We start from the raw sequence: 23,885 nt of genomic DNA on the forward strand, positions 1-23,885 counted from the left end.
CCTGCTCAGCTGTCCCCTGGGTGTGTGAGGTCCAGGGAGAGCTGTCCCCTCCCCCATCCTCAGGACTCCTGGGGGGACTCTCCCCAGGATGGGGGTATGGGACTCAGTGCTCAGGGGCACCAGCAGGGAAGGGAGGGCAGGGTAGAGATGTGCATTTTCCGGGCCGGACGCAAGCAGAGTAGCACGTTGGTAGATAAGGCTGGCCAGGGCTGGCCTGGTCCCAGGTCCCAGGAGGCAGCCCCCAGGCCCCTTGGCCCCACCGCCCCCCCGCTGGGCCCAGGCTCAGCGCTCTGCTCAGAGCAGGTCTTTGTGCCCCAATCTCACAGGCGCGGGAGTAGACGGGTTCCTTGGCACGGCTCAGCCTGGAATCACATGTGACTGCCGCTGCTCTGTGGGCCCCAAGGTCGCGGCCTCCCATAAATGGGGCAGACCAGCCGGCAGAGGCAGAGCTCCAGCGGCAGCAGACGGGCTCTCCTCCGTGCTCCCAGGCTCTGCGTCGGCGCCGACCGCCGGGGACCCGCGGCCTCCCTGCTCCTCGCCAACCTCCGCGGCCTCTGCTCGCAGGAACCCTCGCCCAGGACCTGGACCGCGGAAGCTGCTCGCTGTTCCTTTTTCCTATGCATATACTTCTTTGCGGGTCTGGCCTGAAGAGGTGTAGGCATGGGAAAATGGGGCATCGAGGTCCTCCTCACCGCCCAGCCGCTCCCACGCCCTGCTCCAGGGGCCGCGTCTCTCCGCTCCCATGCCCCTGCTCCGGGGCCCCGCGTCTCTCCGCAGGCCCACCGGCCAGAGCACAGGATTGTGTGTCTGCGAGGGGCCGCCGTGGCTGATCTTTGCCCCCAGGGCCTGGCGTGCCCCCGAGAGAGTCCCAGAAGCTGTAGGAGCAGGACGGGGGGCGGGAGGCCCACGAGGGTGGCTTCCGTGGGTGGGAGGCTGGGGCAGGCGGAGGGTGCCGTGGGGGCGGGTCATAGCGATTTCTGCTCCTTGTAATGGTGAGTTCGTTTTCTGATCAGAAATGTCAATAAAGCTAATGTCACATGAACTTAGGTGTGATCGTGTTCAAGCGCCAGAGCTCAGATTGCAGCTGCCCAGTCCGGCTGCCTCTCACTGCCAGTGCATGGGGGGCGGTCGCACAGGAATCATCTTGGTCTCAGAGGAACTTAGGAAATGTCAGGACATGGACGTGAGCGGCTGACCTGGTCCTGGGCGAGTGCGGGCCAGAGTGGCAGCAGGGCCCGGCCACTTCGGGCGGGCGTCCCCAGGGTGCCTGGGAGCAGGGGGTGGGCTGGGTGGGTGGGGAATCGGCCACAGCCCCGCGGGTCAGGGTGGGGGCCCCTCGGCCCAGGAGCCTGTGGTCTTAACTTCCTGGTGTAGAGAATTGGACCGAAGCCCTCGGGAACCGAGCGCTTCCACAACCATCGTGGGCCTTTGTCGGCTAATCGGCCCAGCAAAGGGAGCAATTACAGGCCCCCTTTATCAGCTGGCCTGTCCCCTAATCTCATCTGATCATTCCTTCCTCCAAGCCCACAGCCTCCCGGAGGAGGGGAAGGCATAGGCTGGGCCGCAGCAGGGTGGGGCAGTCCTCGGAGCCCCTCCGTGCTCTGTCCCCGCGGGGCGGCCGGGAGGGCTCCTGGCGCGACCCTTCACAGTGCCACAAGAAAGCAGGTACCCCAGCTGCGCTGGGTGTGGACATGGTGGACAGGGCCTGGCTCCAGGGTACCGGGAGGGCCATCCCTCAGCATGGCTGTGGCTTTCCCAGGGGTCTGGGCTGACTGGGGTCACAGGTCTCACGCCAGCACTGCAGAGTTGGGGGAAGGGGGTCCCTGTCGACCGACCACTTGGACCTGGGTGGGCTGCTGCCTTATGACCTGCAGAGCTGCCTGGGCTGGGACTGAGGGCCCTACGGGGCTAGGCCGCTGCCATGGAGGTCATCCTCTCACAACTGTGGCTGCTGGGCCATGACGGGGTCCCAGGGACAGCCCTCCTTCTCGCCCTGAAGACCCACAGAGTAGAACGTGTGCAGAGAATAAGAGGTGTGCATTTTCACCATTGGGGGAGTGCAGGGTCCCCACGGACACCGCAGAGTGGGGTGGGGGGCAGCAGACAGCCTCTGCTAGCAGGGTGGTGGGGTGGGGGGTCACTGCCTGGGGCCTGCCTCTAGTCCAGCCAGTGCCCCAGCGTCCCCAGCGGCCACTTGCTGTGGTTTTAGAGAAGAGCTTGAGGGCACAGGCTGCGTGTCCACGGACGGCCACCCGGCCCTTGGTGAGACCCTGCCGGGAATCCTGCTGTTTTCCTGTGGTTCAGCCAGAGGTCGCCACCGCTGCCTCGGCTCCCTGTCCCCAGACAAGTGACTTCAGAGGAGCCCCAGTTGGGGTCCATGGTGAAGTTCCTATTTTCTGTAAACTGGAATTTAGGTTTTTGGCGAGACTATTTCCACATGTGCTTCCATCTGTGCTGAGCCAGAGGGTGAAGCCAGCTCTCCTGTGCTGGTCACAGCTGAGGGGGGCCCGGTGTCCTCCAGTGGTCCAAGCAGCGTGGGGAGGGGCTTAGGAAGCCTGGTCCCACCAGTCAGTCCCACCCCTGAGCCCAAAGGTGACTGCTGGCTGTGAAGGGCAGACCAGGCGAAGGGGCATCCACTGCCCAGAAGCGAGCTGATATTCCAGACACATGATGCCCCAATGCAGGGTGAGTGGGTCCTGGGAGCAGAGGAGACAGCACAGATGCCCCGGTCACACTGGACAGAGGACACAGGAAACCCAAGACACTGTGACTCTCAGCTTCCCTTGGAAACACTGGGCAACTTGGAAGTAGAAGGTAACCAGACGCTTGCGTTTTTAGGGGTGTAGAAAGGAAGAATCCAGTTAGGGGTTTTTGAACCAAAGAGGAAAACACAGGAAGCTCAACAGTGTGTGTTGAAGAAAACCCTGACTCCCCAAGAAATCCTCAGTTAAGGGCCTGACAGTAGGACGGCAAAGAGACCGCAAGTGATGGCATAGCGGCCGTCCCCACAAGAGGGCTGAGGCTGTGGTCTCTAACGGGCCTGTGGCTTTGCTGCCCCTGGACAGGTCTGTTCGGAGGCCCACACTCCTGCTGCTGGAGCTGGGCAGAGCAGCTCTGTGTCCCGTGGTAGCCTTCTTCCTGGCAGGCACCCAGGAGCCCAGGCCAGCCCAGCCAGAGGGACTGGTGAGAGGCTGAGCCCTCGAGCCAGGTCATACACAGGTTTGGATGCCGGCTCCCCCATGTTTTTCTGGCCAAAAGAAAAAGCAGAAGGGCCACGAGAGGAACCCAGCGTTGTGGCCAGCTTGCATGGGCTCTGACACACAGCAGAGGTTTTCAACCCCACTGACTTCCGCTGGGGCAGTGGGCAGACACACATTCTGCATTCCTCCCTGGTTCCAGCTTTGGGGTCACTGTTAACATGGGGCTCAAACCCCAAAGTGATAAAAACAAACATTTCACTTCCTCTGATCCCTCATGGTTTCCACTCAAAGCTTGTAAGCACACAACACAAGAAAGTCTCCCTCTTAATTTTTTTTTTTAGATTTTATTTTTAAGCTCTACGCCCAACGCAGGGCTTGAACTCACAGCCCCGAGATCAAGAGTTGCATGCTCCACCCAGCCAGGGACCCCTGAATCTTTACTTTTCCCAACACTTTATAATGAATAAATTACCCTTTGATCACGCACTAGAAGCCCGACACTCATCAAGTCCACTTGTCTTTTGATTTTGTTCACGAACCATCATTTCATTCTTAAACTAAGCCTGGAGCAGTATTCAGTGAATGTCTTCAACTGTAGCCCTCCGGAACCTTACGGTGGGTCAGGGTTCCAGGTCCAGCCCGTGGATGGGCGCGCAGCTCACACCCGGCGTCACTGTGAACGGTAACAGACCGCGAACAGCTCTCCAGTGAGCTGCCGGGCGCCGCTCCACAGCCACCAGCTTCGGGTGGGACAGCTCCTGCTCCAGCCCAGGCCTCTGGCTTATCACACTTCCTCAAAAGGCATCCCCGGTCTGGGGCAGGGCACACTGGTTCCAGGGTCCCCTGGACAGGGCTGGACCCAGTGTGTGCGCCTGGCCCCCAGGGTCCGGGAGGCAGAATGTTGGAGGCAGCCTGTGGCCCGGGGCCCACGCCAAGGCCAGGGAGGCTTGATCCACTTGGCGGGGGTCCCACATGGAGGCAGGGGGCTGTGTCAGAGCAGGAGGCCCCAGTGGGGATGCCCAAGGGCACAGAAGCTGCAAGCCACTGCCGAGGGCAGAGGGGGGTGAGCAGAGCGGCACCGGCGGGCAGAGCGCTCCCGGGAAGGGGCTGCTCAGCCGGGAGTCCTGCAGCTGGCGCTTGTGTTTCATGCGGCGATTCTGAAACCAGGTTTTTATCTGCGGGAAAAACGCGATTAGAGCAGGGGCGACCGTCGCCACAGCTCCCGGACACCCGCCCAGCCCGGCGGGCCCCTCACCTGGACCTCTGAGAGCCGCATGTCCCGGGCCAGCCTCCGGCGCTCCGCGGGGCCCAGGTAGCAGCGGCGCTGGAAGGCGCTCTCCAGGGTGCTGACCTGCTCTGCGGAGAAGGCCGTGCGCACGCGGGGAGCCCGCAGGGCGTCTGCCTCCCGGCTCCAGCCTGGGGAGGAACGGAAGGGCCCTGAGTCCCCGCAGGAGCAAGGCCTCCCGGCTCAGGTGGCTTTCTCTGCTCTGCCGTCCCACCGTGACTGGGCACAGCTGCGGACGGAGGTGGCAGCTCTGCCCTCCCCTGCCAGCTTGAGCATGGGTGGAGTCTGGGGACACCAACATTGAATGCGGCCTCCCAACAGCACAGCTCTGGTGCAGCCCGTCAGCCTCGGCCTGTGCACGTGGACCCCATCCTTACAGGGAGCAGTTTCTTTGGCCTGCACACAAGGAACCCAGGTTGCAGGGGCGGCCCTGAGGGCACAGAGCCTTCATCGTGAGGATCCCAGGCTCCCCTGCCACCAACTGAATCTGTGACTAATTTCTAATTTTACATTTATTTATTTTAGGGGCCGGGGCAGAGGTAGAATCTCACGCCCACTCCTCGTGCAGCCTGAGGTCAGGACCCGAGTCAGACACTTTACACAGCGCCTGTCCGATTTCTTAATCAGGAGGTGGTGGATGGCACCGCGCGGTGAGGTGCGCAACCCCTCTTTCTTCAAAGCACGACTTACCAAGATGCCAACAGGCTTTTGCGGAGGAAGCAGATCTTACAAAACTAATTCTAACACTTAGCTGGAGTGTGCAGGAAGACACGTGGGGCTTTGCCTGGGGGGCGGGGGTGGGGTGACTCGTCAGCAGGAAGGATTTGGACGCAGGATGACTGGCTTTTTTTGAGAGGGGGGCATACTGGTTGCAAAGGATAAGTTTAAAATTTTACTTCATGAACGTATAAAATCCTTCTGTAAGATTAAACTTCTTCAAAAATGAAAACTTTAGAGGCGCCTGAGTGGCTCAGTCGTTAGGTGTCTGCCTTCGGCTCAGGTCCCGATTCCAGGGCCCTGGGCTCAAGCCCCGCATCAGGCTCCCTGCTCAGCACTCCCCTTGCTTGTGTTCCCTCTTTTGTTATGTGTCTCTTTCAAATAAATGAATAAATAATCTTAAAAAAAAAAAGATAATATCAACCCCACTTTGACTACATAGGACTTTAAAGCTAAAACCAATGATTACACCACAAAGACAAACAGACTGAGAAACCCCCATCAGCAAAGTACAAGGCTAAGACAGTCTTTAGGAAGCTATCAGGAGGGGCGCCTGGGTGGTTCAGTAGGTTAAGCCTCTGCCTTTGGCTCAGGTCATGATTCCAGGGTCCTGGGATTGAGCCCCGCATTGAGCCCCGCATCAGGCTCTCTGCTCGGCCGGGAGCCTGCTTCCTCTTCTCTCTCTCTGCCTGCCTCTCTGCCTACTTGTCATCTCTGTCAAATACATAAAATCTTTTTTTTTTTTTTTAAATGGGGAGGGGCCCCTGGGTGGCTCAGTGGGTTAAAGCCTCTGCCTTATGCTCAGGTCATGATCTCAGGGTCCTTGGATCGAGGTCTGCATCGGGCTCTCTGCTCCGCAGAGAGCCTGCTTCCTCTTCTCTGACTGCCTCCCTGCCTACTTGTGATCTCTGTCAAATAAATAAATAAAATCTAAAAAAAAAAAAAAAAAAAAAAAAAAAAAAGGAAGTCACCAGGAAGGACCTCGGAGCCAAGGCACAGAAGGTACTAGGAATTCCCAAACACAGGCAAGCAGGGCGGTCCCAGACCCGTAAGGTTCCAGGTGCACTGTGAATAGGCAGGAATGTGGATGCCACGCCAAGGCGCCCAGCTTTGCGTCAAGATCCACAGCGACCCCTCTGAACAGGACAGCTTTCACAAGTGTTAAGACACGCGTGTCCAGAGCCCTGGGACTCCTGCAGAAATGGGCCCCAAGGACATACTGCAGACCTGGATCCAGCCGCAAGGGCGAATGTCGGGGGTCCCGGCTCCCAGTGGGGAGCTGCAGCAAGGATGCGGTGGCTCCCCCGCCCAGAGCCAGAAGAGGTGGGCAGGGAAGAGCCGCCCCCAAGGGACTTGAGGGGGGAAAAACTCCACTGTGGCTTCTGCTTCCCAGACCAAGTCATCTGCCGGCCAGAGGGGTTAGCTGGAACCTCCAACCCCAGCCCTTGTTAAGAATGTCCCCACTTGCAAAGGCCTCCCCCGGAAGCCTCCCTGGCTCCGTCCCAGTCCGGGAAGGCAGCAACCTCCCCGCCCAGCCCCACACCTACCAGCCGTGGGCGTCCCCCGTGAAGACACTTCTGAGGGCTTCTCCTCCGTGCCCCCAGTCTGAGGGAACTCCCTGCTGCTGGATACCCTCGCTGGAGGCGAGAGGCTTCTCCAAGAGACTTCAGCAGGCCTGGAGGTGTGTGACGGCCCCACACGGCTGCTCTGGGAAAGCCAGTCCACGGAGCCAAACCTGGATGGCTTGGGGCCCCTGGGTAGGGCAGTGGAGGGAGACATGGCTGTGGGGCTGGCCGCAACGTTCCCAGGACAAATGACGGGGGTTAGACACAGGGTCCCCAGCAGGTTCAGCAGAGCGGAGGGGCGTTTATAAGCTCAGGAGGAGTGACTCGCGAGGCTGGTAGGCGTAGATGGCTCAAGTCCTCCCCCCACCCCCAGATAAGTAGCACCTAATTGCCTTCAATTCAGAGGCACAAAGGAGGCCATTCACACGTCCCCCGGCTCCAAGATGTCTGGAGAGGGGCTGGGCTGTGGCCACCAGTTAGGCGACCTGTGGAGGTTGAGAACTGGTCACATCCTTCCAACTCCTCCACCCCCCACCTGGGCTAGCCCCTCCCAGCTGAGCACCCCAGCTGGAGCCGCGTGGTCTCCCACCCCGTCTGCAGGGCCAAAGATGACAGGTGTGCACACCTGCTTCAAGTCGGGGGAGTCCACATTAGTGTTCCTAGGACGGGGGGTGTGTGGGGGTGGGGTGGGGTGTGTGTCCCGGAGCAGATGTCCAGCAGGGTTGGAGGGCAGGTATTCCTGGATGAGGACTTCAACCAGACAGGGAGTCCCCTGCTGGCTCCAACTGGCCACTCCCTCTCAGATTATACCTAGTGGCCCCCCACAACCCTATTCCCTGCCCTCGACTTCACTCTGGTGCCATAGAGCTGGATTCCAGGGACAGAAGGGGGGTGTCTGCCCGCTGGGAGTATGGACTCCTCTGTGCTGCTCCAGAAGGACTCCAGCAGAAAGGATTGAAGAACTGTCTTCCGCCCTCCCAAAGGCTGTCCCCACTGTGGTCAGCACAGGTCCAGAGCCGCCAGGGTACGCTGGAGCCCCGAGCCCAAACGGTACAGCGTCTCATTCATGAATGGGCTGCGTGGGGCTCCAAGGAAGAGTCCCTTCGGGGTCATGCACCCCTTCCACGTCCTCAGGGGGCCACCACCTCTTTCTTCAGGACGCGACCCTAAGGACAGCAAGAGCGGCCTCCGGGGCGAGTGCCACCCGCCCCCCACCCCAGCGGGTGTGGTGGCCCCAGCCCACCCACGACTCCTGGGGGCGCCGGCGCCAGCCTGGGCGGGACCGCCAGCCTCTGCGCCCGCCCTGCCCTGCGGGATCAAAGGCCCCTCGGGCCGGGTTGGGATTAACACCCCCAACCCCGCCTTCCGAGCTTCTCAGGCCCGGCAGGGGGTGAAGTCGGAGTCCGGAGGGCGCGGCGGGATGGAGCAGGCGCTGACCCCGGCCCGTGAAAGGTCAGAGGAGGGGCCGCGATGCGTCTGCGCCAGCCAGTTGGTCCACCGGACCCCGCGGGTGCCCGCAGCGTGTGCCGGTGTGACCCACGCAGGTGGGGGCCGCGCCAGCCGGACGACGGTCAGTCACCCTCCCGGACCGCTCCGGCCGCCTGAGCACCTCCGCGGGCACGAGTGCGTCGCGCGCTCACACTCGCGGGGGCGACGCCGGGGGTCAGCGCAGACGCCGATGCCCGGCGCCGTCCTGGCGCGTGCGGTTTCCTCCCTTCCGGTCCCGCAGCCTGCCGCGGGGGCCTCCGTCGGGGCGCCCTCCCGCCCATACCCCCAGCCGACCCCCACCGCGGCCGCCTGCACCGCCCTGGGCTCAGGGCACCCCGCCCCACCCGGGGGGTGGGACTCGTGTCCGCCGGGGTCTACCCTCCCCGCCGCCGTCTGGGTCGCTCCCGCCCAGCCCCGCGCCCGCCGCCTTCCGCGGGGTCGGGATCTCCCGCGGGGTGGCTTCGGCTCTGGCCGCTGACCTACCCCCGAAGCCCGCACGTGCTCGCCGCGGAGAGGGACGCCCCCGGCGGAGGCCCTCCCGGGTCCTGGCAGCCCCGCCCCCGACTCACGCCTAAGCCCCCGTTTCCGCGACGGGACCTTCCCGGACCCCAGCCGTCCGCCCGCGCTCAAGGGCCGGTGTCCGGCTGCCCCGACGCCTCCGTCCCGCCCCGCCCCGCGCGCCTCCAGGGCCAACCCGGACGCTCGGCCGAGGGCGGCCCGCCCCGCCCAGGACACCTTCTCCACGCCCACCCCGTTAGGAGGAGCAGGCGGTTCCTCGGCCGCCCCGCCGCTGCCCTTCCGGCCCCGCGCGGTCGCCCCAAGCTCCGGGAGAAAGGGAAGCCGCAGCCCCGCGGCCCGCCCGCCCCCACCGCCTGCCCCGCCCGCCCCGCCCCCACCGCCCGCCGCTCGGCGACCTCCGATCGCCCGCCGGGCAGCCCCTCCCCTTCCTTCTCCACCCCTCCTCCGCTCTATGTCCCGGAGCCTTCGCCCCGGAGCCCCCTGCTCCTGAGAGTCCCCCTCGGCCCTCCCACGCCCCTCCCTGGGCTTCCCCCGCCCCCCCCCCGCCCCCCCCGCCTCCCCGCCTCCGCTGGAGCCCCCCGACGTCCTGTTTGTGCTCCTGGTGGAAAGAACCTCGGTGCACCTTTGGAACGGGGTGGACAGGACCCCACCTAGGTGGGTGGGGGGTCAGATTTCCGGGCTGCCGGTGTGGATGAGGCAGAAGCACCCCCAACCCCTCCCTCGCGCCACAGCGGCAGGGCCAAGGGACACAGGACCCTCCGGCTCTGTGTACTGAGGCAGGCCTGGAGGACAGAACCAAAAGCAGGCGGGGCGAATCAGGTCTCCTCCGAACGGCAGGGAGTGCGACGTGCCGCTCATCCTTCTGCGATCTGACAGTTTGGGGGAGGCCAGAAGGGCCCGTGAAGGAACCGCTCAGAACCAGGGACTTGGCAGGGAAGGGAAGGAGGGCGAGGCCCAGTGGCCGCCGCGGAGGTGAGAGTCACACTCGCTGTCTGGCAGAACCGCTTGCCGCCGGCCAACAGCTCGATCCCAACAGAGTCCCCAGCTCCTGGTGACGGAGAGGAGGGCTGCCTCCAGGAACGAGGCCTGGCAAGCCCACCGGGACAGAGCCAGGCACTCTGGGGCTGGCGTCTGCACCAGGCCAGGAGGAGGACACCGACAGAGCCGTTGCCTATAAAATCGGAAGAACAAAAACCGTTAGGATTTCTCTAGAATTATCACAAGTGACTGTTCTGGGAGAGAGCAGCTGTGAATGAGCCCTGGTGGGGAACACGATAACAAAGTGAGGGGGTGGCTGGGAAGACCTCTGGAAGGTTAGAGTGGACTCCGCCCTGAATCCCAAACCCACCAGTGTGGTTGACTTGACAAGTGCCCCGGGGCTTGGCTCTAACCGAGCACCAGAGGCTGGAGAATTAAACAGACACTTCTTTCTCCCAAATCTGGAGGCTGGAGGTCTGAGACCAGGGTTCCAGTGGGGGCCACCTCCCAGCCAGCAGCTGGTCGCTTCTCTGCTGTCCGGTCTCTCTTCAGAAAGCGCTAATCCCAGAGAGGAGGCTCTACCCTCACTGCTTGGGCCGTCCTAAAGGCTGCAGCTCCTAACACCATCGAAAGGGGGGTTAGGAGTCCAGCATGGGCATTTGGGGGACACAAACCTCCAGTCTGTAATAGAGAGCAACATGGTTTCTTAGGAGCAGAACTGGTGTGGGAGGTCAAGCAGGAACCAATCATGTAGTCAGAGGGGCTGGCCTCCAGAAGACATCACAGGAGGGAGAAACCAGGATACCTTGACACTGGAAAAGAGGGGGTAATCAGGCCGACCACCGGCCTCCGGCAAAACTGAAGGAATATAGAGCAGGCTGTCCTACCTCCTTATAAATCATATGAAAGATAAATTTACCAGAATTTTAGGGATGTGTTCTTTGCAAAAACGATAGGTCAAGAACAAGAGGGTGCCTGGGTGGCTCGGGTGGGTTAAGCCGCTGCCTTCAGCTCAGGTCATGATCTGGGGGTCCTGGGATCGATTACCGCATGGGGGGGGGGTCTCTGCTCAGCGGGGAGCCTGCTTTCCTCCCCCCCATCAAATAAATAATGATCTCTGTCGAATAAGTAAATAAAATCTTAAAAAAAAAACTAATAAAAAAAGAACACGAAGTTGGCTTTGAGTTGAAAAACACAAGGCTAGTTGGCTTTGGCTTGAAATGCAGATTTCAGAGCCTGCCCTGCCTCAGAGCAGAGTCGGAAAGCAGCAGTGGTTTGAGTGTTGCAAACACCGAAATGTTTATCTGTAGAACAGTACACAGATGATGTAATTAGAAGAAGGAACGTGGAAGAGGCGGTGATTTGGACAGATAAACAACAGCGACTGAGAAGACAGCAATTTCAAACACGAAATCATGAAGGAAGTTTACTTTTGTTAGGGTTTTAGACTCAGCTGGGCACTGGAGAGCACAGGGGCCAGAGCTCACTCCAGACAGCAGGTGCGGCACAGGCGGGCGTAAAACAGCGGCACCCACACCGATAGGGTTCTTTGCCGATTTGGAGAATATTTAACATTGAGGTCTTCTCGTATCACCGCACTGATCACCAGAAGAAGGTCGCCTCACAAGGGCCGGGACAGGACTGGTCCCTGATGGAGCCGCACGATGTGAAAACACGATGTGAAAACACGCACACCTCACTCCGGAAGGGAAAGGTTCGGGGCTGGGCGGGCAGAGGGGGAGGAGACGGACCCCGGGCCACAGAGCTTCCTAGGCCGAGCTGGTGAGGGACGCAGGTGACACGGACACTTCCTGGCCCTCAGGGCAGCAGTGAACTGAGCGTGCTTGAGGGTGAGCTCCAGGCGAGCTGGGCGGGGGGGCACGGGGTTGCACCCCACCTGCAGCGCACAGTCAGGCAGAGGGGTTTTCCTTGGTGACCCCAAGCATCTCAAACTGAGTGGCTTCCATAGATTTCCTGCAGTTACGAAACAGCCTTTCTCCAAGGCAGAGGGTCCCTGGGGACTGGAGTGAGGCCCACGCTTCCTGGCATTGTGCCTAGCCCCGGGGGTAGGGGGCATATTTGCTCCAGCCCGTGGCTCTGACCTTTTAGGAGTGGGGGCTGTGGGGGGGGGGTAGGTCTGCAAGTGGGAATCACGCCACAGGAGCTTGGAGCCTCAGGGACCACAGTGTGGACTTCATCATGAAGCAGAGGTAAGCGTGTCTCAAGTGAAGCGACATCGAGTCACTTCTGTGGTTTTGGTATCAGAGCCCCCCAGGACCTGACATCAGCGCACAGCTTCTGGGGTTGGGGACACCACTCCTGCTTCCATTTTTGGATCCCCGTTGACCAAGGGTCGAACTGGGTCTGTCCCTCTCCATCTCCAGAAAAGGCCTTGGGGGAGATGTCCCACCACCCACCCCAGAGGCCAGCAAGAACACCCAGACCTCATTCAGCTTTGTGGCCGGAGTCTCTGAATGCGCCCCTACTCTATTGTGATGCCAGCCAGGTGCTCCGGGCTACTTCCTTATCTCCCTGGGGGTGGGAGCACCTCCCGGCCCACCCAGTTGTCCTTTCCGACTGGTGGAGGGTGGGGCCGCAATTACTATTTGAAAAATGCTCCCGGGGGCTGTTTGGGTCAAGTCCTCTCAGACGCCCTGGGACCTGGTCCTTGACCAAAGTCGAAAAAGCTGCAGAGCCCCCATCTGGCTGTCCCCGGCCCACCCACAGCAATCACCACCGCCCTGGGGACAAAAGGTGTCTTTCCATGGTGTGCTTCCTTAGCTCTCCTGCTCACTTCTGGTCGTTTCCCAGACCGAGCTCAGCAGTGAGGCTCAGGCCTGCCGAGGGCAGAGGTGGGACTCTGGGTACACCCCAAATGCAGCCCAGATCAGACCGGGCTGGGGCAGCACAGTAGAGGGAGATCCTAGCCAGCAACCCAGCACACGCCAGCCCCGGGGCAGCCCTGGCCGCCCAGGCCCTACCGGCAGGGCCCAGTCCTACCCAGCACAAGACCTGCACATGCCGCAGAATTAAATTAGAAATTAACAATGTTTTTATTGAACATACCTAGATTTGGAGTAGGGTGGGGTCACAGAGTGGGGTCAGGGCACAGGGAACACGGTGCTACAGAAGGGACGGGTGCAGGCCAGGCCTCATTCTCGGGGGTCCGTTAGGACCCCTCGCTCGGCCGCGGCGCTGCCTAAGATGAAGCCCACGGCCAGGGACACGGTCTGGTCGAAGGAGCCGCGCAGCTGCTCCACGTGCTGGTTCAGGGTCAGCAGCTGGTCGCGCAGGGGGCCCAGGATGGCCACGATGTCGCCCAGGTGCCCCAGGGTCTGCAGAAGGGCTGCGTTCAGCGACGGGGGCGCGGACTGCGGGGGCGCGTGGTCCTCGGGGCGGCTGGGCGGCGAGTCTGGGTCCTCCCGGGCGGGGTCCAGGACCGGCGGCGGCGGGGATCCCGGAACGCGGAAAGGCGCGCGGTCCTCGGGCCGGCCCGGCGCGGGGCCGGCCGTGGAGAGCGCCGTCGGGGAGCCGGGAGCTCGAGGGGCGTCCGCAGACTTGGGCGGGGTCGGGCTGAACCTGAGAGTCCAGGCCCGGTCCGCGTCGGGGCCGCGAGTGGCCGGCGGCGGCGGGACGTCTGGAACGCGGCGGGACCGTCGGGCCGGGGTCTGGAGGCGCGCCCGCCGCCGCCCTCACGCCCCGGGGCCGCCGACCCCCATTCCTCCCCTCCCCCTCTCCTCCCCGGCCGGCGCGCCAGGCACCCCCCACCCCAGCCCTCTCCGCTCCCGGGGCCCCGCCCCGCTTACCTGGCTCGGCGGGCGAGAAGGGCACGGCGGGGGCCGGGCGGCGTCCGCGCGGGGGGCGCCCGGGCCCCGGGGAGCGGCGGCGGCCGCCGCGCCGGTGTCCGTTGTCGCCCAGCAGCCCCATGAGCTCGCGGATCTGCGCGTCGAAGGGCCCGGGCGGCTGGCCCTGCGCGTCGCGGAGCTTGTCCTTGAGGAACTTGTAGCGGCGGCGGCACTGCGCGGGCGTGCGGCGCACCTGCTGGCGGGCCAGCGCGGCCGACACGCGGCGGTAGGTGGGCAGCGCCTGGCGGCGGTCCAGCAGCAGCGCGCGCCACACGGCCGGCTGCAGCAGCGTGCCCAGCAGCAGCTCCGTCTCGCGGGCGCTCCAGGGCGTGCGCTGCGCCGAGCCCGGGGACACGGGCGACCCGGGGAGGCCGGGGGACCCGGGGGACGCGGACGCCGCCAGCGCGCCGGGTGAGGCGGACCGCCCCGGCGGGGTTCCCGGCGCGCCCCCGACCGGCCGCGGCTCGGGGTCCGGGCTGGCTGGCGATGCCGGCGCGGGGGGCGCGGGCGGGGGCGGCCGCCGCGGCCGGAGCAACATCCCGGGGCCGGCGGAGCTCGCGGGGTCGCGGCGGCGGCCGGAGAGAAGCCGCCCACACGCGCTCCGAGGACGCGAGCTCGCTGGAGAGGGAGCGGGAGCCGGAGCCGGCGCGGGTCTACGCCGCCCGCCCCCGCGCGCCCCGCCCCGCCCCGCCCCCCCTGCCCGCCAACTTTAACTTGGGCCGGCCGGGGCCCTGACCGGGGACAGCCTGCGAAACCTCACGGTGGCCCTTTTCAAACTCTGGCGCCGAGGTGCAAACGGAGGCGGCCGCCGGCCTCAGGCGCGCAAGGGTCGACCCGGTTTTACGCATGTGCCGCGCCCTTTCAGCGCCCCGAGAGCGAGCCGTAGAACATTCCAGCTCCAGGAGGCGCCCCCGCGCCCCTCCCTTTTGCCTTAGGTGCGTCCGGGCCTGCGGTTCGCGGAGGCGGTGGTGTGCGGGCCCCGCCCCACGTGCGGGGTGCAGAGTGTGCGCGGGAGGTGTGGTCGCCGCGGCGAGCCTGAGAGCGCCGACGTAGGACCCGTGCTCAGGCCGGGGTCCTCACTCACAGGCACGCTTCAGAGGAAACACGGCTTTGTTCTGATGAAGAGCAGCGACGGCTCACGTCGTGACTCGCAGATGGTTGAGCCTTGCCCCCTGCGACCAGGGTTAGGGGTGCCCATCCTGGTTCCGTTCAGCGTTGTTCTAGAAGTCTAGCCAGAGCAATACGGCAAGAAAAAAGAGTAAGGTTTATAAAGATTGGAAAGGAGGAAGTGAAAGCATCATTATTTGCAGGTGATATGATTGTAAACATAGAAAATACAAAATAATCTGCAAGCACATTATTGGAATTAATGAATGAATTTAGCAAGGTCATTGAATGCAGCAATAAACAAAACTCAGTTCTATTTTGTATACTAGGTCTAGCAGTCTTAGTCTGGGACAAGTTTAGATTTACAGGTCGCAGAGGAGGCGCCGGTGTCCCTGTGCGTCCCTTCTGACCAGCGTCCCCTGGGACATGGCACCTTTATCAAGCTGAGAAGCTCGTGGGCATGGCACCATCGGCAGAGCCGCAGACTGCATTTGGGTTTTTCCGGGGTTCCCCAGGTTTTGCACAGACATGTCCTTCCTGCCCCGCCTTGGTCTTGGGGACTGCTGTGCGTTCGGTCACCCTGCCTCCTTTGTCCCCTCCGGACCCTGGCAGCAGCACACGCTTCTTCCGCGTTCTTGACACTTGCAGGACACTGTTAGGTGCTTTGTGGGTGTCCCTCTAGTTGGGTCTGGCCTGTGCCTTCTCATGATTAGCCTGCGGGTGTGGGCTTTCGGGAAGAAGACCTAGGAGTCCAAGCAGTGCCCATCGCTCCGCTTCCCCCTCCTGCGCTGCAGCTGGGGCCGGTCACCAGGCTGCACTTCCGGGGGACACATACATGTGTTGTTCGGGAATCTCCTGGAATTCTTCCTGTTCAGGGGACTCGCGGGTGTTCTGTTCCCGGGGGCGGTCCCGTGCTGTCGAGTTAGGGGCTCCGATGGCCGCAGCTCTTTTTCCCTTTCCCTCTTGTTTTGTGTCCTTTTTTTTTTTTTAAAGATTTAATTTATTTTTGGGGTGCCTGGGTGGCTCAGTGGGTTAGGCCGCTGCCTTTGGCTCGGGTCATGATCTCAGGGTCCTGGGATCGAGTCTCGCGTCGGGCTCTCTGCTCAGCAGGGAGCCTGTTTCCTTCTCTCTCTCTCTGCCTGCCTCTCTGCCTACTTGTGATTTGTCTGTCAAATAAAAAAAAAAAAAGATTTAATTTATTTTTAAAATTTAAAAATTTAAAATTTTAAAAACTTAAATTAAATTAAATTAAAATTAAAAATTAAAAAAATAAAATTAAAATTTTAAAAATTTAAAGATTTAATTTATTTATTTGACAGCGAGAGGGGGAGAAGCAGGCTTCCCACTGCTGAGCAGGGAGCCTGATGCGGGGCTCAATCCCGGGATCCTGGGATCCTGATCTGAGCCAAAGACAGATGCTTCATGACAGCCCCCAGGCGCCCCGTCCTTGTCCTTTTGACATGCTCTACCCCTGCCCCGGCACATCTCTGCTTGGCGGCATGACCAGATTCTTCCATTCATCTTGGACTTTCCCCACTCCAGTCCTAGAATCAGCCCTTCCGCCACTTTTCCAAAAACCTCTGGTTCCTTTTGTTTGGAAAATGAGATCTGCAGTCCAGGATCCAGATACAAGGTGCGCCTGATGCTTCTGGGGTGTCACTGCTTCCAGCCCACTGGTGCCGGGGGGGAGTAGTTCCCTCCAGGGTCTATTTGGGCAGGTGCGGAGACGTTAGTTGACGCGACTTGGGGGTGCGGCTGGCATCTGGGGGTACAGACCAGAGGCGCTCCTTCTCTGACAGCAGGAGGCCGGCAACCTCATGCACGATGTTCTTACTTACTGATGAGCCCTTGTGTGCAGGCAAGGGAGCTTTGGGATTGCTCATCAGGATTCTAGCAAGAGGTCAGTCCACTGGCGGGAGTGTGGTCCTGTGTGGTCTTTGGCTGCACCCTTTCCCTTCAAACTGCTGTTTCCCACAGTGGCGCAGGTCAGCTCCCCAAAGGGTAAAGAGATGGGACAGCTCCTGGCACCATGTACCCCCGAGAACCCCCACTCCTGTAGAGCGGGCTTCAAAGCAGTAGCAGCCATAGGAAGCGACCCCAAACCGCCCGTCTGCAGGGGCACCCTGGTGGGCGGGCCTGCGGACGGGGTCCCCTTACACAGACCAGAAGCCCGTCAGGGAACAGAGAGCCCATGCACCCCACAGTGCATAGCGGACGACTGAGGATTAGCACGGAGTAAGCCGGACGCGGTGCGGTTATGCTGCTGGTGTTGTGCTGGGAGCTGGGACCCAGGTGCAGGTGCGCGGCTGGGCGTTCCCTCCTGCCCGGGCGCCATTTCCCAGGCCAGGGCCTGGGCTCCACAGGCGGCTCTTGGGCCGGCCGGCCACACATTTCTCTCCATCTCCTCTCAGCCCGTTAGGGTTACCTTGGGCTTGCACAGTGTGGCAGTCTTGGGGGTGGTCAGACGTCGCGCATAGTGGGGTCTGCCCCCAGAGCATCGGTGCACCGAGCCAGCCTCCATGTGGAGTAGGAGGGGCGACGTGGCCGTGGGACCTGGGAAGCCTGCCTCGTCGGGGTCCTAAGGGGTCACGAGCTGTCAAGTCACCTAAAGGAAAACCCATTGATTCGATTAGACCAGTGAAGTGGAGGGAGACCCTGGTCTGCGCGGCCTTCCTCAGTCCCAGGAAGGAAGCGACACGGGGGTTCTGTGACCTGAAGGTGGTGAGGACCGAAACCACCCACCCGCCCACAACGGGGACGCTAGAACCCCCTCACGGAGGCCGCTACTACGAAGGGCTTTTACTCTGCTGGGACGGCCCTGCCCCACAGAGGACTTCATCACTCACTGCAGGGACATCCCCAGATGATTCTGCCATGGGACACATCGGCCATTGAAGTCCCCAGAGTCTTTGCACCCGTGGTCTTCCACCCCGCCTTTTGCAGTGCCACCCGGTCCTGAGCTTGTCTATCCGGACCCTTCACAGTGCGGGCCTGGAGGGAACAGCCCTGCCTCACCCAGGGGAGGGAGGGGGCAGGTTGTCCTGCCCTTAGGCTCTGGTGAGGTTGGTGGCCTGCTGCAGCTTGGGGCCTGCCACGTGGGACTGGCTGGGGCTGGGCAGAGTCTGTGGCAGAGCAGCTCTGGAGTTGTGTGCCATGAGGCCTTCGTGGCTCAGCTGTCTTGGGTGGTTTGCAGGTAACGTTTCTGGCAGCTTGCTCACAGGGGCTCCAGGGTTTGGTTGTGGCGGACCCTGAATTCAGTGAATAAGCAGATCTGGCCCTTGTCTGTGCCACCCAAGGACGCGGCTGTGGCTGGGACTCGTCCCCTGTGCCTTCGGGAGCACCCCTGCAGTTGTCTTTGGCCACGGAGGAGCCCACCCTGACCCCAAAAGCAAGGCTCACTTTGGAGACAGACAAAATGAGGCCCATGGAAGCCATCGGTAGAAATGATTTTATTTAGAAATCTGTGCCGGTGACATTCGGGCGACATGCAGACGGTCGTGCTTAAGCTGAAGGCCCGGTCACTTCCCCGTGAAGGAATCGTTAGGATCGGAATGTTTGTTTGCGCCAGACGCTGACTCAGTTTCAGGCTCAGTGACACTACCTGTGTTCAGGTCGGCGTCTGAGAACACAGGTGTTGTTCAGGACGACCCCAGACATCGCACGAAGGCAAACCCCGTCTGCACGGCTGGTGCACGTGTCCCTCCCCTGTTCTGGACGGTCTCTGGGAGACAGCTGGAGGCGACAGACTTGCTGTTCAAGCACAAGGAGCGGACTTCCAGAAACACCACCAGCTGCATGTTCCAGAGAATCCCTGACTCCGAAACGAGAGAGCCACCTGGGGTCTCCCAGCAGTTTGCCAAGTGAGAGCACTGGTGCCCAGGGGGGTGCCCAGGGTCTGAGCTCCCAGGTGTGATGGATGCCACCGCGCTATCCTCCGCGCCATCTGCCACACCGTCCTGGCCCTGGTGCCTCCGGCCAAGGGTGCCTTTCACCCGCTGAGCAGACAGATGCCCAACGCCGGCTGCTGGGGAACGGAGCCCTGGGGGAAGAGCCTGGTACCGTCCAAGCGGCAAACGTCATTGCTGCTGCCGTGCCAACAAAGCGGGGTGAAGGTGAGCAGAGCCTAGGCGCAGGGCATGTGTGGCTGCTGAAGCAGATGGCGTGGGCCCTAGGCCTGAGCCCCCGGGCAACTGGGTGGGACTAGGGGTGCTCCCAGGGCCCCTGAGGCCCGAGTCTGTGTCTGGTGTGCTTGGCTAGGAGGCCCGAGTCTGTGTCCGGTGTGCTTGGCTAGGACGCAGAGCCTGGCAGGCCGTACCTGGAGCTGTTCTAAGTGGCGGGGGTTGGCAAGGCTGGAGGGTGCGCGGGGCCACGGGCACTGGGGGGCTGCCGGCGTGGAGCTGGGACAGGCTCGCCAGCAGCCAGAGGCTGGGTCAGGATGAGAGCCCTTCAGGCCTGCTGGGACAGGGCCTGCGAAGCTCAGGTACCCCCATCCGGGCTGGTATGGGGAAGAGCTGAGCTGGGCCCCTAGAGTGGTCTGGAAGGAGGGGTCGGGGAAGTCTGGGGTGTGCAGAACGGTCTGAGAGAGGGTGGCAGGGGTTTGGGAGGGTCTGAGTGGAAGGGAGGGGGAGGCTGGAGTGTTGGGGGTAGGTCTGGGCATGGGAGTAGGAATGTGGACCCGGGTTGGCACTTGGGCCACTGAGAAGCCTCAGGGCCCCACTGGAAGGTTTTGGAAACCCCTGGAACCCTGTGGTTGGTGTGGGGGTCAGAGGTCATTTTGGTCCTTGGTTGCTGAGCAGACATAAGCCAGACTCGTGAAAATAGTGCTCTGACTCGGGGTGGGTGGCTGTGGAGTTTTGGGGGGCAGGATCCCTGGAGAGTTGAGTGAGAGTGGGTTTATAGTTAAGAAGTGTGAATGGTATGTGGCTCCTGGGGAGTCCACGTATTCTATTTCTGTTTAATTTTTAAATAGAGTTTTACACTAGCAGAAGCACCCCGACCTGCACTGGAGCCCGTCCTCTCCGGCTCAGCCGGGCCTTTGAGCCTCTGCCTCCCGGTGCCCCTCCGGGCATGCACCCTGCCGCCCAGGCGGAGCCCCAGCTCCTGCGCCGCGGTCAGGCTCCCTCGTCTACGGCGGCAGGAGCCGCGCTGCTGGGGCCTTCTGGGCCTGGGACAGCAAGCAGGCGCCTCTTTTCTACCCGGGTCGGTCCTCGCTTTGGAATCCACACCAGACCCGCTGTCCCCATTATTGAAACGTGGCCTTCATTCTCCGTAACTTGTCCTGGATTTTCCGGGAGTGCTTTTCGTTGCTGATCTGGTGGAAGGAGGCTCTGTTGTCTGCGGCTAAAATGGAGATGTCAGCCCCACTGAAGCGTGCGATTCTTTGCTTGAGGTAGGACTGCAGCTTGGGGTCGGGCGCGAACGTGTAGGGGTTCTCCTGGAACGCGTGCACCTGGCTCACCACCTTGGCTATGTTTCTGTGTAGGGAGAAGAAGTGAGCCGTCAGTCTGCACGAGCCTGTGCCGGTCAGTTCCCAGCGTGTCCCAGGAGTATCCAACCCATGCCTCTTCCGGTACAAACTCTGGGCTCAATTTTCTATATTTATTCCCAAGGCCCAACCTCATTTCAGTACTCGGGCCTATCTGCCCGCCTGCACCCCCGCCCACCCTCTGTTCGTCCTTCTGCCCGTCGGTCCAGGCAGCCACTCTTCAGTCCGTAAACATGTACTGAAAAGCTGTGCTGGTCCTGGTTGGTGCTAAGGGTTCTGACGGGAGCACACCCCAGTGTCAGCGCCTGGGCCGCGACGGAGGAGCCAGACAGACGCAGGTCAGTCAGGATGTGCTTAGGGGTCCCTGGGCATGTGTTTCTCCCCAGCTCCGTGTTCAGGGACATCAAGAGCCTCCGTCACCCAAGTATTTACGCCCTGGGCATTGGCCAAGGCTGTGAGCTGGGGCTCGCTGGCCTGGAGAGCGGGAAGGGGACTGTGACCAGCACACCCTCGGGTGTCATCCAAGGAAACTGGGATCACAAAGCAGAAGTCGGTAATTCTGCCCGGGGGAGGCTGTGGACTGTGCAGACAGATGTTCTCACCCTGACTGTGGGTAAAGAGACAGCACCTCCCGTAGGAAGGATGGCACTTTGGTCATTAAAAGGCAAACATGTGGGGTGCCTGGGTGGCTCAGTCAGCGACGTGTCCGACTCTTAATTTCAGCTCAGGTTGCGATCTCCATCCAGGTCCTGAGAGCGAGCCCCGCGTGGGGCTCTGCGCCGGGCATGGAGCCTGCGCAGAATTCTCTCTCTTTCTGCCCCGCCCCACCCATCTCTCTCTCCCGCAGATAAATACAGACAGACATGAACATACATCCAGACCTAAAACAGAGTGAAGAGATGGCAGTGGGCCTCTGCCCTTGCTCCTTCTGGGTCGTGGCCTTAGTTTCCATTTTGCTAACACGGACTAGTGTGCTCTGTGTTGTCTCCTAAAAAACTGAGTTGGTGGCCAGAAGGAGGTCGGAACCTCCGGGCTCCAAGTCCCCTGGGCTGTGCCTCCTGAGGTCTGCCCTGACCCTGAGGGGTGTGCAGCCGGACTGCGGCCTGACCGGCCTCCCCTGTCTGCATGCATGGGTGGCGCAGGGGGTGGACGGGCAGGTGCGTCCAAGGCTGTGGGGCTGCCTGGGAGAGAGGCTGGCCCAGGCCGGTGAGATGTGGGGGGGCATCTCCACGGAGGCCTGGGACCCCAGGAGAGCAGGGCTGGAGGCAGCTTGTGGTTTCCGAGGCAGAGATGATCATGACCCTCTTTGCCTGGGGTCGCCATGGTGGTTTTCACAAGCAGCCCCCAGTCTGCACCTCCCAGGTGTCCTGGGCCCCCAGGGGTGCAAGGCAGGGGAACTGTGGCACCACCGGCCCGGGCAGAGGACTGGCCACGGGTGCTATGCAGCCGGTGCGAGGGTCCTGTGGGTCTGCTGGGAGCCCGGCCCCTCACCTGAGCTTGCTCCACCGGTGGGCGCCGTTGGTCATGGTGAAGCCCCCCGTCTCCAGCTGCTGCACGTGCATGGCCAGGAGGCGGGCCGAGGGCAGCGTGGGCTGTGCCCGGAAGCGCCGCCCCTCCATCAGACACAGGCTGTCGCTCTTCAGGAAGACCTGGGGGCCCAGTTGGGGGTGTGGGCCGGGGGAGATGGGGGAGGGGTCAGTCTGGGGTGCTCGGCTCAGGCAACCCCGGTTGGCACGGGGACAGCCCCTGCAGGGAGGCGACAGCCCTGATGTACACCCCGTCCACGCTGTACCGCGGAGGATGGGGTCCGGCTTGGACGTCCGGACGTCTGCAGCTGGCAGATACCAAGGGAACGTGGACGCCCATGAGAAAGCCACACACTTCCCGCCATCAGAAATGGCAAACTTGTTTCCTAACTTACTCTCTCTGGGCTCCAGAAAATAGCCGGGCCACCCAGCTGCCCCGAGGAGGCTGTGACCCAGGCTGCCCGACTTGAAGGACCTGTTTGTGGTGTCGACTGAGGACACACACGGCCCACCCGCCCTGCGGAGAGCGGTGTTTGGGGCGGCGGTCGGCTCCCAGGGCCGCCTCTGGGGAGATGCCCAGCCTTCCAGCGTCTCCTCAGTCGAGATCTCGGGAGGCTGCCTCTGCACTTTGAGAGAAGCAAGGAGGCCAGTGGGTCAGCCACGCTCGGTCGGGTCCTCTGGGCGTCTGTACCTGCAGTCTTTGCCCCGCGGGGAGACGGGCAAGACCAGACCAACTCGGGACAGGGGTGGCGGGGGGCCGCCAAGCAAGCTCTGCCCAGTGACCGCCCAGGGCTGCACAGAGAACGTCCGTAGGGGAGCCCTGGGGCCCCAGGCGGCCAGAAGTGCGCACGCAGCGCCCCTACCTCCACCGCTTTCAGCTCTTCCATGACCTCCGCTATCTTCGCGGGGAGAATTCTCCAGGCCTGAAATGAAAGCACGGGTGAGCCCCCCACGGCCACGCCACTGCCCACGTGCCTGCCTGCAGCCCGTGGCTCTGGGGGGCGACTCACGGGGGACTGCCTCACGGCCACGTGCTCCAGGCCTCCCAGGATCTGCATGGCTGTGGCAAAGTTCCTCTGCTCGTAGCAAGACTTCGCGATCAGCAAGAACTTGGACAGCAGATTCACCTGCAGCTGGAACCAGAGGCCACACTCAGTCCTCCCGCGGGACACAAGCGGGTAGACAGCCCGGGGGCCCAGCAGAGTGACCCAGCGCCCTGCCGCCAGGGCAGTGAGGGGCGCCCCGTGGGGGAAGCAGGCCGGCGAGAGGAGTTGCCGGGAGACGCAGGACAGGCATGACTTGAAAGCACAAAGATGTGAAAAGAAGTCACCCTCACTGCTCGAGGGCAGGTCACTCCCCAGACAAACCTCTAGCAGGCGGTCAGATGCGGGGGAGGGGCACAGCTTCGGCGTCTGGAGGGCGCATCTAGTGCGGGTGCATCTGGGGGCCCACGGGAGGTGAGCCGGCAGCTTCTTCTCATTTTCTGCCTGGGGGGGTCCATCCCTCACGGGGTTCCAGAGCCTGACGGGCGTGGGCGTGGGGTGGCTTTGTTCCCGCGGGTCCCCCCACTCCCCACTCCTCTGTGCTTAGCCAGTCAGCGGATCTGGCAGGAACAGCCCACGGGGTTCTCATTCCTAATGGGGCGCACCCTTTCAGAGCTGCCTCACGAACTGCCACCAGGGCTGGGATCTTCAGGTGGGGCATTGTCTGTAGGTGCCAACCACACGCCTCTTCCCCTTCCCCGGGCCTGGCCTTGCCTGTGTGGTCGCACAGATGGCCCCTGGCTCCCCATGGTGGCTTCCCAGCTGACCGGCTTACCAGGCTCTTAAAGGATCTTGAACGACATTTACCGGCTTATACTTTTTAAGTTGACATCCCAATTTTTTCTTCATACGTTTAAATAGATGCAAAATATACTTTCCAGCACTTTCAGAGAAAACTGTTCCGTCACATCTTTTCCTTTTTTTAAATGTGGTAAAAATGCGTAACATAAAATCTGCTGTTGAACGGTTTTTCGTACAGCTCAGTAGTAGCTGCTCGCCTGCTAGTGCCACAGCTTACATGTGTCTGCCTTGTGCGGCGGCCGTCAGAGCCCCGCTCCCCATCCCTCGCCCCCAGCCCCGGCCCCAGCCTTCCACTTTCTGGGGTGTGACTTCGGCTACCCCAGGGG

The 23,885-nt window shown here is 61.9% G+C and overlaps 3 protein-coding genes and 1 long non-coding RNA gene across 4 annotated transcripts in view; 1 reads left to right on the forward strand and 3 right to left on the reverse strand.

Moving 5' to 3' along the window:
• Window positions 1–3,535: 3,535 nt before the first annotated feature.
• On the reverse strand, window positions 3,536–9,632 carry VENTX (VENT homeobox). Its single transcript, XM_059172434.1, has 5 exons — window positions 9,571–9,632; window positions 8,739–8,852; window positions 6,750–6,955; window positions 4,456–4,616; window positions 3,536–4,375 (listed from the first exon to the last, which is right to left on the reverse strand). The coding sequence occupies exons 1-5, from the start codon at window positions 9,630–9,632 to the stop codon at window positions 3,995–3,997; spliced, it is 924 nt and encodes a 307-aa protein (XP_059028417.1). The 3' UTR covers window positions 3,536–3,994.
• A 3,149-nt stretch (window positions 9,633–12,781) lies between these two features.
• UTF1 (undifferentiated embryonic cell transcription factor 1) lies at window positions 12,782–14,280 on the reverse strand. Its single transcript, XM_059172574.1, has 2 exons — window positions 13,559–14,280; window positions 12,782–13,389 (listed from the first exon to the last, which is right to left on the reverse strand). The coding sequence occupies exons 1-2, from the start codon at window positions 14,133–14,135 to the stop codon at window positions 12,905–12,907; spliced, it is 1,062 nt and encodes a 353-aa protein (XP_059028557.1). The 5' UTR covers window positions 14,136–14,280; the 3' UTR covers window positions 12,782–12,904.
• A 3,858-nt stretch (window positions 14,281–18,138) lies between these two features.
• Window positions 18,139–23,885, reverse strand: part of KNDC1 (kinase non-catalytic C-lobe domain containing 1) — a 59,746-nt gene continuing 53,999 nt past the window's right edge. Inside the window, exons 27-30 of the mRNA XM_059172758.1 lie at window positions 22,726–22,848; window positions 22,579–22,638; window positions 21,681–21,838; window positions 18,139–20,178 (exon numbers count right to left, since the gene is read on the reverse strand). Of these exons, the coding sequence (XP_059028741.1) occupies window positions 19,947–20,178; window positions 21,681–21,838; window positions 22,579–22,638; window positions 22,726–22,848 (573 nt within the window). The 3' untranslated portion in view covers window positions 18,139–19,946. The remainder of the gene's footprint in view (window positions 20,179–21,680; window positions 21,839–22,578; window positions 22,639–22,725; window positions 22,849–23,885) is intronic.
• LOC131830509 (uncharacterized) lies at window positions 20,008–20,747 on the forward strand. The gene is made up of 3 exons (XR_009353182.1): window positions 20,008–20,093; window positions 20,187–20,273; window positions 20,576–20,747. It is a non-coding gene; the product is annotated as an uncharacterized LOC131830509 (long non-coding RNA).

This window comes from Mustela lutreola, chromosome 4 (genome assembly GCF_030435805.1).
Source record: "Mustela lutreola isolate mMusLut2 chromosome 4, mMusLut2.pri, whole genome shotgun sequence".
Lineage (NCBI taxonomy): Eukaryota > Metazoa > Chordata > Mammalia > Carnivora > Mustelidae > Mustela > Mustela lutreola.